Source organism: Anabrus simplex, chromosome 11 (genome assembly GCF_040414725.1).
Source record: "Anabrus simplex isolate iqAnaSimp1 chromosome 11, ASM4041472v1, whole genome shotgun sequence".
Classification (NCBI taxonomy): Eukaryota; Metazoa; Arthropoda; class Insecta; order Orthoptera; family Tettigoniidae; genus Anabrus; species Anabrus simplex.
In genome coordinates, this window is record NC_090275.1 from 120,228,703 (window position 1) to 120,241,570 (window position 12,868).

The 12,868-nt window shown below is 42.7% G+C and overlaps 1 protein-coding gene across 3 annotated transcripts in view; it reads left to right on the forward strand.

The window, feature by feature from the left end:
• The window catches only part of LOC136883091 (F-box/LRR-repeat protein 2), a 68,570-nt gene that overhangs the window by 21,837 nt on the left and 33,865 nt on the right, over nucleotides 1-12,868 (forward strand). For 2 of the 3 annotated variants that reach the window (XR_010861218.2, XM_067155271.2), the window contains exon 2: nucleotides 3,435-3,513. Coding sequence is in view for 1 of the 3 variants with exons in the window: in XM_067155271.2 (XP_067011372.2) it covers nucleotides 3,472-3,513 (42 nt within the window). In the remaining 2 variants the exon portion in view is untranslated. Of the gene's footprint in view, nucleotides 1-3,434; nucleotides 3,514-11,506; nucleotides 12,599-12,868 lie in introns of those variants that run through there. The other variant, XR_010861219.2, reaches the window with a different exon arrangement.

The window sequence follows — 12,868 nt, forward strand, 5'->3', positions numbered from 1 at the left end:
GACCTAAAGATGGTTTTCCGTGGTTCTCCATTTTCACACCAGGCAAATGCTAGGGGCTGTACCTTAATTAAGGCCACAACCGCTTCCTTCCCATTCCTAGGCCTTTCTCGTCCCATCATCACCATAAGACCTATCTGCGTTGGTGCGACATAAAGCAAAATAGCCCCAAAAACATTTTGACTGCTGAATGCACAGACTGTTGCAAGGCTTGGTTGCTTTGTAAGCAAATTTACAAGGAGGTGGAATATTTCATTGAAACTGCGCTTAGTGTTGGAACTTGAGGTGAGCCAGGGAGGACGCCAACTTTATTACTGCGGCTCAACCCTCAAAGCAACTTGTGCAGTTTGAATGAATTGCACACAATTTTTCTCTTATGTGCAGGAATTCACATTTTGTGCTAGATTTTCTCCATCATAAACTAATGCCAGACCGGGTTAGAATAAGGTCACTTGGAGACCTGTACTGCAGAAATACATGCATAACACTACCATGGAACAGCGGGACGCACTCTCGAAACCGTCGACAGAGGGCGGTGAATCACAGCACGACGATCCTTGAGTCCAATTAGTGGCGTAGGCCGTGGGTAGTATGGCCATGACGTCCACGTTTCTTTGAATTTCTTTGCTCACTGTCAGAAGCAGAACTTAACATGCCCTGATGAAGGCCAATGAAATTTGGCTAAAAGCTCGGCTTCATTAAATAAATATAGTGACTTTAATCCCGTACAGTCACTTCTTTGCCAACTTGAATTTGATGTCAGTGACATTTCATTTGTGTATACTTGCCACGTAAGACTATACAGTAAAACGCAAATATCATCGCCCATCAGTGCTGCCAGCTTGACTAGTTACATATTGTAATCAGACATAACCACCAACAAACTAACCTCATTGTAAGTGTTAATAATGGAGGTTCCCTTACCCAAGTAAATGAACAATCAAGATGTTCATAATTAAATCGGTTTTCAAGCTCAATGAGGAATGAAATACACACTTTCTCTCACCCTCGCTTTTGCCTTTATTTTGATACACGCATTACTATAACCGTATTCTGGGTGGAAATAATTCAGCTCCCTTCTTGAAATTTGTTATTACTTGTCGGACGTCCGTGAAACCACGCAAGCAAAAAAAATTACATGTGCGTATATCTTAAGTCGATAAGAATACACAAAGGCTAAGTCTGAAAACCATGAAATTGAGACAAGGTTAGGTTAGGCTGATAACGAAATTTCCATCTATTTCAACTGAACTGGCACTCACCTTTTCATTGCTGATATAAAGTCTCTCTTTTAAAATACCTGCTGTGCTGAATTATTTTCAATAATTGACATGAATATATAAAAGTCAAAAAATAACATGGGAAATTCATGTCTCATTGGAACTGTTCATGTTCACAAAACAAGTTAATCTCCTACAATACCCTACGAGGATATGGTAATTTCTGAAGCAGGGGTGTACACAGAGGCCAATGTCACATTTGGCACATGTGTGCCTACTTTCTTTCCTATTTTTCTTACCAAGCATGGTGTTTGAAATTTCTTCTTCAGGGTAGGTTGGATACGGGAGGGGAAATGCCTGTTTGTCGCCGGCTTTTGCTTGTAGGTTGGGGTATGGGAAATTTCTCGAAAATATCCTGTTTTTGACGTTAAATTTGAACTGAAAGTCGGCAAGTGAAATGTTTTCTCCTGTTTGCACGTTGTTCAGTGAATGACATTTGTACCACCCCTCCTTAGCTGATTATCGCAGAGTTTGACGATTCAGTTAAAGACTAATAATAATGGACTCGGCTGGAGCAGACAGAAAACTGGAACGAAACCTCTGTCTCGTATCATGAACCTTAGACGTGAATGGGAACTACAGTACAAAAATGAAAAGGATTAAAAGTAGACATAAATGAAGCAAAAATTGAGCCTATGGCTCTGTGAAATTGATGCGTAACAATAGTAAATAAACCTCTTACTCACAAATAAGTCTCCGCACTTGGCATTTTAAATAGTCCGAAAAGAATCTGGTCCACACCAACCAATTTAATGATTCTCTTCATTCGGTTCTGCTTACAACAAAAACAACCAGCCTTGACACAAATACCGTGAAGTAGTTCTTTCCAGATAAAATAAACTTCATTGAGTTAAAATTTAAAAATACGGTATGTGTCTCCCACACACAATCTCAAATGTGGGTCATTAACAAAAATCCCCCACAAAATATAAAGAAATCAAGGAACAATAGCTTAAAACTCAAGGTGGCCAAAAAAAACCAAACAAATAAAACAATTAAAAAATAATGGTAGTCTTACTAGGATAAATAAACACGTTGCCATACTTTCCTAAGTAAATAAGAATAAAAGGTAAAGAATAAGCAAATCTAGAGAACAAACCAATAAAATGGCAATATGTGCCAGTAATAAGAATTAAAGTTACCTTTAAATAAAATGTATGGAATCCTGGCAATGGTATACGTACCATATCGAACTTCAGTCTCACACACATGCTTTCAGAGATCCAAAACTCAAAACCATAAGAGAAGCAATAACTCGGTGATAACACATCACCTACACTTACTATCACATGTAATCCTAAAAACCAACTGTTAATAACCTACTCAGAATGAAGGATCTACCATCAGAACTCTTCCACCTTGCAATCACGAACACCCGCTGCCAAAACATTGCTGTACAGTATGAAACATACTCTTGGTGCTGATCATAGGTTATGAATTTTATTATGGTCCGTATTGACAGTTGATGACTGTCAAAGGGTAGAGAAGGGTCCACCTATTCAATACCATTAGCTTGTATAGTGTCCTGTATAATTGGGACTAGTTTCGACCGCATATACTTTGGCTCATCTTCAACCATGATACAATTGGAAAAACATATGCTCACATACAACCAATAATAAAGTAAACAGTTTGGTATGTCACAATTTACAATCCAAATTTAAAACATTGATGAAGTCCGAACAGCACATCCAAACTTGAAAGCAAATGACACATCAAAACTGCTGCGGTTGGTGCCGAACTGCGTTGAGATTGATATTTTCAGTGTGTCCGTAAAGGTCCTCGTTCTTTCTTTCCTTCCATATCCTATCAGTACTACTTAAATTTATTATTATTAAATTATATCTCTCTTCTACACCTTTTTCTCTCTCCAACTAATCCACAAATATTTCTAAAACTTTAAATTTCAAGTACTTAAATCAAATGCAGACTGTAAAGGCTGTGCGAGGAGTGCAAATGCTGTGTGTGCTCCCAGCCTTCACACCTGAATATTGCCTCTTCTGTGTTATTTTTCTGTGGTAGAACTTGCTACGCCACTAAGTAGCATTACTGAATGTTAAACATTTGAGGAGAGTTATTGGATTGACCAATAACTATACTGTATCCAAATCCTCACTTCCCTGAGGCTGTAGCTGACTCATCATTGCATTATTTCAGGTTGACAGAAGACACAAAGAACTAGAACGCTGTTAGAATGCGACGCAGGAAGTCAGCAAGAACACGCATCAGCAGTAGGGTGGGTATTAACCTATGGAATATGTAGATGTATGTTGAGTATTGAGTCTTAAGGCTGCTTGGATCCTCAACAGCTCCACCATCAGCATCACTGAAGAGGCATACTAGGGAAATAAGCAGTGAGGTAATTTCCTGTTGCTTCCCTCAGTGAGCTGTATCAGTCTGAATTGCATGCACCAAGCGACCTATGAGCGACATTTTCAGACCATTAAAATATGGACTGGCATTACTAGCATCGTTGATACCTCGGTCACTTTCATATCGTCAAAGCCAAGGATAAGGCTGAGACAGGTCAGTGAAAGTAACACTCACCACAAAGCATGGAATATGTAGCAATACCTCAAAATATGTAATATCAAAATAATAAAAATGTTTCAAAAATGCTTTTCTTAAGTATGAATTTAAAACAAATTACAATATAAATAGTTGTCACTTTAAATTGTGGAGCGACATAAAGTCAGTTGAAAATAAAATTTAGTTTGTGGTTCAAAAGTCGATCGATGTTACATGGTATTTCTGCATATTCTCAGGAATCAGGTTCCGTCATGTTGGGTAAGTATATTCTGGTACATTGAAGATGATCGCTCGAGATCACTGGGAGCTAACAATAAACAAACCCAGAACTGACTTTTTCACCTGCTGACTCACAAACAGCATTCAATGTATTTTTCACATCACTGATAATAATAATAATGATGATGGCATGTAGCCTCCGTAGATGCCTGGTGAATGTCACGGATGATGGCCATCGATTCAGTGAGCGGTATTCCTGAAGTTTCCTACTTTTCAATGTTTTCAAGAATCCATTAGAAATTACATTTGTTGTACACATCATCATGTGCAGTTTTAGGATTCTTCAAAATTGTTTGTCTATCCCTCACCGAAACGGCTGACTGCGGGGGATAATAAACAACAGTCTTAACATCTCTAACACTTTATCTAAGTACCCCATTGTGTTAGTATCCCAGGCATTTATTAATCAAACGAATTATATACAGTTTTGATGCTCAGCCTTCCCACAACCGGGTGTGTTAGTTACATCCACAGCATTGTCATATACCTTGCAAAGTGTAGATTCATCAAGGAACTTAGCGTCTGAACTTTTTGATGATGATGATGATTCTTATGCGTGTTGTTTAAAGGGGCCTAACATCTAAGGTCATTGGCCCATCTAAACATTTTTCCACGGTACGTTTGCTGTGGTCATGGCTTCACATGCCTTTATGAAATGCACTTTGACACGAATCTTCTTGCGTTTGTGTTAATAATTGAGGGGAACTGCTTATTTTTCTTGTAAAGTGTAGTTCATGTACTGTATGCTGTTCTAGTCAAGAATTCATTCTATAGCCTACTTTTTTTTGGCCACACTCTCGACACACCACTTTCACAAATATGAAGATTTGAAGCTTCCACCTATCAATACATATATTTATATATTATTGTTCTGCAGTAGCCGGCCCCGTGGTGTAGGGGTAGCGTACCTGCTTCTTACCCGGAGGCCCTGGGTTCGATTCCCGGCCAGGTCAGGGATTTTTACCTGGACCTGAGGGCTGGTTCGAGGTCCACTCAGCCTACGTGATTAGAATTGAGGAGCTATCTGACGGTGAGATGGCGGCCCCGGTCTAGAAAGACAAGAATAACGGCCGAGAGGAATCGTCGTGCTGACCACACGACACCTCGTAATCTGCAGGCCTTCGGGCTGAGCAGCGGTCGCTTGGTAGGCCAAGGCCCTTCAAGGGCTGTAGTGCCATGGGGTTTGGTTTGGTTTTGTTCTGCAGTACCGGTTTCGACCTTGTGAAGGTCATCTTTAGCTGACAATCATAACATACAATTAAAACATCACAATAAGAATGTCACATGGTATGGGTGAAAACATAGTCATTACAATTGTTCTGGTTTAAATAATCGTCTACAATAACTGATATAATAATTAAAAAGTTGACATTACTATATGTACATGAATGATGTATGTTAAAATACGTTTTCTTAAATTATAAAGGTGTTGCATAGTATGGATATAAACATTATCAAATGTTTTCTGTCTTATCTTCGTCTACGTTAATCGGTATGAGAGTTAAAACTTTGCACTACTATTATGTGCACAGGTGATATATGTTGAATATACAATATTCTTGAATTGTGAAGTGTCCACTGTTCCACATTAAAACTTATGGCTAGATGAATGTGGCGCACGTCGCTTTGGGGGAATGCCCTAGAATGTTCTGAATTTCAAGAAGACATGCCATAGATGCGACAAAGAATACCTCAACCGGCTGGTCGCTTAGCCTGTCGTTGTGGGCATTTTATACCTACTGCCAGGATTAAACGAGACCGCCCCTAATCTGGGGTACAGGCGCCTTCGACAGCCGCCATTAACAGGGGGAACAGATGCTATCTAATAGAAAGTTGTACTCTTACTAATCCCTGAGTACAGGGCTGCCTCTTCTGCCATCCCCACTGTACTGAAGTCCACCATCTCCACTGTAGATGCCTTAACAGCATCGTAACCCTGATATGGGACCTTTACCAGATGCTACACACCAGGTCGATGTGCTCTGGGACGCACATAGGCAGGGGGGCGCCACTCCCTGGGCAGGGCTACCTCCCTGCCAACAATTACGTATTTTACATAATCTCTGCATATTTTTGCTAATATTACAGTAAAGGGCAAATTTATTACACAGGTGTCCACCCATATGGAAAACCCAGAAATGTTAGGAAATTTAGAAAAAAATCTGAAAATTGTTCTTCTGCCATAGAGCTGCATAATAAAAGCATTTTTGTAACATGAATCTAGGCAGTGTTCTCCCTAGGACGTTTTTAATGGGCGGACCGCCCTGCCATTTTTTCTGACCGCTCGGCTAATATAACCTAATTACATAATATTAATACATATTTGAGACATTGGGGGCTCCAAATTAACATGTAACTACTGTAAAACTGTTCGTTGAAATGATAAATCATTATTGTCAGTGTTGTATGTCCGTCGCTCCCTTCTCGATCCGCCAGCCAGCTACACGCGTGCCAGTGTGTTATTCTTCGAGCCTCAACGCGCAACCCTCAGTGCGCGTGCCTGGAACGTCGTGTGTGCTATAAAAAGGAGCTCCTAGCCTGTCCAGAGCCCCACTGACCACGGTGTCCAGCTCCAGAATACACCCTACGTCGAGCACGGAGGCTACTCCTCTTTAAAATGTGCTTCGGCCAGGTGGACTGAATTTCTGGCAGTAAGAGGTCTCACCTCGGGTCACCGCTCCTCTTGCCTGTTCCGCTGTCCATGTCTAGTCTTACCATTATATGCCACTATCATTCCCTAGCTAATGCAAGCTCCCATTATCAACTTAGTTTCGCTAAGTAGGAACTCTTCAGTCATTGAACTTACGTTAATGAACTCAGACACTTCAACAAGGAAGGACTCTCTGAGATATTTACGTCAATGCTTCTGATAGTTTTCGACTATCAAGAACTTTTCATGTCACAAGGACTATCTTTCCGAAATAGTAGTGAACGTGAATACTCCAACGTGTATATAGTGTACAAAGACAGACTCTTTCTCCAAATTCATAGTTCATTTTGCTTCGAGATAACTTTCTGTTTTGTTAGTGTAAATATTGTAATTTTACATGTGAAGCAAATAAAGAAGTTGTGTTTTTTGTAAACCCAACCTTGTTTACAACACAACTCTGTGGCGACGAGGTAAAAAAAAAAAAAAACTACAATTCATCGGCCCCAGTCGCCAACTCTGTGGCGACGGGATAACAAACTTGCAATTCATCTGCCCCAATCGACACTCAGTGGTGACGAGAAACTGCACGAACTTTATAGGCCCCGTCATCCACTCATTCACAACGAGGTACAGCAAACTCCGTGCCCTCAGACACTTATACATTGGCGACAAAGTCAATCAGTGCTCAGTGTGTCGCCCACTCAGTCGAAACAAAGGCAAACCTGTGTCCATTCGGTTATCAACTCATTTGCCGCAGACCAACAAACTCTTGCGGGATATTGTCCACTCATGGGCACAGTGCCATTATACTACGTAACTATCATCATTCCACATTGGCGCCCGTACGGCCTATCACAGCAGTTCGCTTTTCTCAAGTGGCGCTATTAGACTTCTTCACACTACGGAACGTCAGCCGACATTCCACAGCTCTCTGTCGTGCGCTCCACCTGTGTGGCACGCTCCAGCGTGTTTGCTTGCTCTCTCTCTCCCTCCCAGCTATACCGGTCAAGGTCTCGCCTACAACCAGTTCTGCCACACAGCTATACTTGCTCTTTATTGCACGCATCTCGCAATGGCTACAGCTGAGCAACTCGCTACAGTATTCCAGGCCTTACAGCAGCAACAACAACAGTTTATGCAACAACAACAGGCAGCATTAATTCAGGCTATTCAAGCTATTTCTGTCTCTACACAGCCATCAGCTATTCCTCCGTTCTCTGCTTTTGATCCGGCTAAGGAAGAATGGTCAGTTTATTTAGCCCGCTTACAACAGCATTTCATCTGCCATTCTGTCACAGATGATCAACGCCGCCGAGCACTATTTCTTAGTTCGGTTGGCAATGCTACGTGTGAATTACTGCGTAAATTAAGTCCAGAAGAAAACCTATCTGAGGTACCATTCGCACAGCTCTTGGCCCGTCTCACTGAACACTATGCCAAAGCTCCTCACATAGTGGCTGCTCGCTATAAATTTTTTCAGAGCAGAAAGCAACCCCATTAGACACATACTGAATGGATAACTGAATTGCGTGGTCTAGCTAAACCCTGCCAGTTCATATGCTCCAAGGACGGTTGTGGTTCACCCTACACTGATTCTCTCATTCGGGACATGGTAATTTTACATACTCCTGAGGACAAAATACGTTTTGACGCTTCTTTAGAAGACGTCCAGCGTATTGCTACGGTTTATGAGCTTACTACCAAGACTGCCGCAGCCATAGCTTCTCCACACGAAGTTGCTCACGTCTCGACTCAGGCCCGCAAGTCCTCTGCTACAGTGAACCGCGCAGACACGGCGCTCTCTACCAAGCATTCTTGCACGGTTCCCTCTCGTAATTCTACAAGGAAGCCCAATTCTAAAAGCAACTCGAAACTCCTGCCTTCCTGCCGAGGCTGTTTCAAGCATCATGAACGTCGTGACTGTCGTTTTTTCAAAGCCACTTGTGAACAGTGTAATAAACTTGGACACATTAAGACTGTATGTCAGAGTTCGCTCCGCCCTGCTAAGACTCCTGCAGCCCGCCGGAAGCATATACAGCCCCGCCAAGACATGGAAGTTGATCAGATCAATCTTATTCTTCCCACAAAGAATTCTCACAAGATCATCGTTCCTCTCTCATTCTCTGATCGATCTGTCGATTTTCAATTAGACACTGGATCACCTGTCTCTATTATTAACCTGGCTACATACCACGACTTAGGTTCACCTTCATGCTCTCCAGCTGACATCCAGCTCGTGACATTTAACAAAAGGAAAATTGATATTAAAGGTCAAATCAAGCTTCAGGCTAGTTATAAAGGAATTCAGAAGGCCATTCCTCTTCTTGTAGTTAACAACTACACTGCATCCAACATTATGGGCATGGATCTATTTAACTTATTTGGTTTCCAGATACATGACAACATTAACGTCGTATCTACATTGCATCCTACTTCTGACGTTACCGCTCTCCTAGAGCAGTTTCCTGAAGTCTTCGACTCTCAGCTCGGAACAGCAAAAGACTATACAGCTCACATACAGCTGAAATCCGGAGCTAAGCCTCGCTTCCTCAAAGCACGTCCAGTACCCCTCGCACTTCAAGACCAGGTCACGAAAGAATTAGACAGATGGATACAAACTGGAATTGTGGTCCCAGTTACTTCTAGTCAATGGGCTACTCCACTCGTGGTCATCAAGAAACCTGATGGTAATGTTCGACTTTGTGGAGATTTTCGATCTACAGTCAACGCACAAATTGACACAGATATCTTTCCTATTCCACGTCCAGAAGACTTATTCCGTCGTCTCTCTGGTGGACAATTCTTCTCTCGAGTTGATCTTAAAGAAGCATATCTCCAGCTACTTTTAGACGAAGAATCTAAGAAATTTCTAACACTCAACACTCCTCTCGGACTGCTCCAGCTCCAGTGGCTCCCATTCGGTGTTTCATCCTCAGCGGCTATTTTTCAGCGCTATTTAGCTCAACTCACCGCCTCCATTCCCGGTTGTGCTAACTACCTGGATGATATTATTGTTACTGGAAAAGATCATCAGGAACATCTAACCAATCTACGCCTCCTTCTCCAGAAATTGAAAGACAATGGCCTACGAGCGAATCTCCCTAAATGTACATTCTTTCAGCCTCAAGTTCACTACCTAGGACATATACTTGATAAGACTGGAATTCGCCCTAGTGCATAGAATGTCTCAGCTATCGTAAACATGCCGGCACCTCAGAACCTCAAGCAGCTCCAGTCATTCATAGGCAAAGCGAACTACTATAAGAAGTTCATTCCCCGCTTCGCTACAGTGGCAGCTCCATTAAACGCTCTACGTAAAAAAGGTGTTAAATTTCAGTGGACTCCGCAATGCCAATAGGCATGGAAAACCATCAACAACGCCTTAATTCAAGCTATACAACTCACTCATTTTCAGCCCGACAAGATCATCACGCTAGCTACTGACGCTTCAGACTACGGTGTCGATGCCGTTCTCTCCCAGAAGGATCGTCATGGACAGGAACGCCCCATCGCCTTCGCTTCGAAAACACTTAATGACCATCAACGTCGATACTCACAGATAGAGAAAGAAGCTTTAGCCATCATCTTTGGTATTCGCCGTTTCAATGAATATCTCTATGGCAACCATTTCCTGATCATTACTGATCATAAGCCTCTCGTACACTTATTCCATCCTGGTAATAAGATCCCTGAGAATTCTCTCAGAAAGCTTCAAAGATGGTCCATGTTCTTTTCTGATTATTCCTATCAGATTGTCTATCGAGCCACATCCCAGCATTGTAATGCTGATGCCCTCTCACGCTTACCAGTTGGTCCTGATACTGCCTTCGATTCTCAAGAATCTGACTGTCTTCAGTTGGACATAGAACTTGAAGATACTGTATCCAGTTTTCCTATTGATGCTACCTGCATAGCTAAAGCTACGGATAGGGACAGTACACTTGCTACTGTGCGTACTTACATCCGCAACGGTTGGCCTCTTCAGAGCAAGCTTCCTGCCCACCTTGCACCTTATCATCGTATGCAGCATCGTCTCACGACTCGTGCTGGAGTCGTACTCCTAGAAACAGGCACCATCTTCCGAGTGGTTATCCCACTTAGCCTACAGAAACAAGTTCTCGAATTATTACACCAAAGCCATTGGGGTATATCCAGAACAAAGCAACTAGCACGTCAACACTGCTACTGGCCCGGTATTGATGCCGCCATCGAAAAGCTCATCTGTCATTGTGAACAATGTCAAATGCATCAGAACGCCCCGTCTTCTGATCTAGCTTCATGGCCTCCTGCTACTACTCCATGGGAACGAGTTCACATCGATTTCGCAGGTCCTTTCCTCAGTTCCATGTGGTTAATAGTTATCGATTCACTATCGCACTTTCCATATGTAGTGGATATGCATTCGACTACTACGACAGAAGCTACCATTCGTACTCTTCAGAAAATATTTACTACAGAAGGCTTACCTCAAGTACTCATTTCGGACAACGGACCTCAATTTACAGCTACTGCTTTTACGAAATTTTGTACATATAATGGCATTCGTCATATCCTAGCACCGCCTTTTCACCCTCAATCTAATGGTGAAGCTGAACGCTTTGTACAAACATTTAAGAGAAGTATGAAAAAAGCTGTCTCTTCAGGCTTAACTAAAGACCAAGCATTGCTCCAACACTTAAGCAACTACAGAACTCTGCCTGGCGCTGATAATATCACTCCTGCACAGAAGCTCCATGGACGACCTCACAGAACTTTACTTTCTCTGTTGCAGCCTCTTCCGGCCCAGCCTCAGACCTCACCAACGAAGTTCTCAGTCAACGACAAGGTCTACACCAGGACATTCAAGTCAAACCCACTCTGGATACCTGGAGTCATCTGCAGATCGTTGGGTCATCGTCTCTACGAGATACAGACTACGGAGAAACGCATCTGCCGCCATCAAGACCAGATGCGTCTGCGCTACCGCCCATGTCCAGCTATTGATTCTATTGCTAAGCCAGATAAATCTATTGCTGAACGAGCTTTAGACCATTTAATAACCATGGGTTCCTTTCAGGACGGGGCAGCGCCACTCCGCCCAGTCCCAGCTCCGGACAATACAACAGAGACATCAGCAGCTCCGGCCCAACATCGCAGCCGCCGCCGTTTCACGCCGTACCGGCGTATTTAGGAGGGGAGGGTGTTGTATGTCCGTCGCTCCCTTCTCGATCCGCCAGCCAGCTACACGCGTGCCAGTGTGTTATTCTTCGAGCCTCGACGTGCAGCCCTCAGTGCGTGTGCCTGGAACGTCGTGTGTGCTATAAAAAGGAGCTCCTAGCCTGTCCAGAGCCCCACTGACCACGGTGTCCAGCTCCAGAATACACCCTACGTCGAGCACGGAGGCTACTCCTCTTTAAAATGTGCTTCGGCCAGGTGGACTGAATTTCTGGCAGTAAGAGGTCTCACCTCGGGTCACCGCTCCTCTTGCCTGTTCCGCTGTCCATGTCTAGTCTTACCATTATATGCCACTATCATTCCCTAGCTAATGCAAGCTCCCATTATCAACTTAGTTTCGCTAAGTAGGAACTCTTCAGTCATTGAACTTACGTTAATGAACTCAGACACTTCAACAAGGAAGGACTCTCTGAGATATTTACGTCAATGCTTCTGATAGTTTTCGACTATCAAGAACTTTTCATGTCACAAGGACTATCTTTCCGAAATAGTAGTGAACGTGAATACTCCAACGTGTATATAGTGTACAAAGACAGACTCTTTCTCCAAATTCATAGTTCATTTTGCTTCGAGATAACTTTCAGTTTTGTTAGTGTGAATATTGTAATTTTACATGTGAAGCAAATAAAGAAGTTGTGTTTTTTGTAAACCCAACCTTGTTTACAACAGTCAGCATAATTGCATCATTTACATCAGAGGTCAAATGTTTAGCTTGACCACCACGTAGTGTCGTGCGCAAGTGGTGTCTGGATTAGTGTGGAATCGCATGCGAGTCCTTTATTCCGCATGATGTCACAAAACCGTACGGCAGTCCACATGTCCACAGCAACCGAGTGGTAGGTCTAAGCCCGATGTTACATGATTTGGAAGGAGCAGTAGAACACTTAAAGTTCAAAATACTCTGTTATGTCTTGTTCAT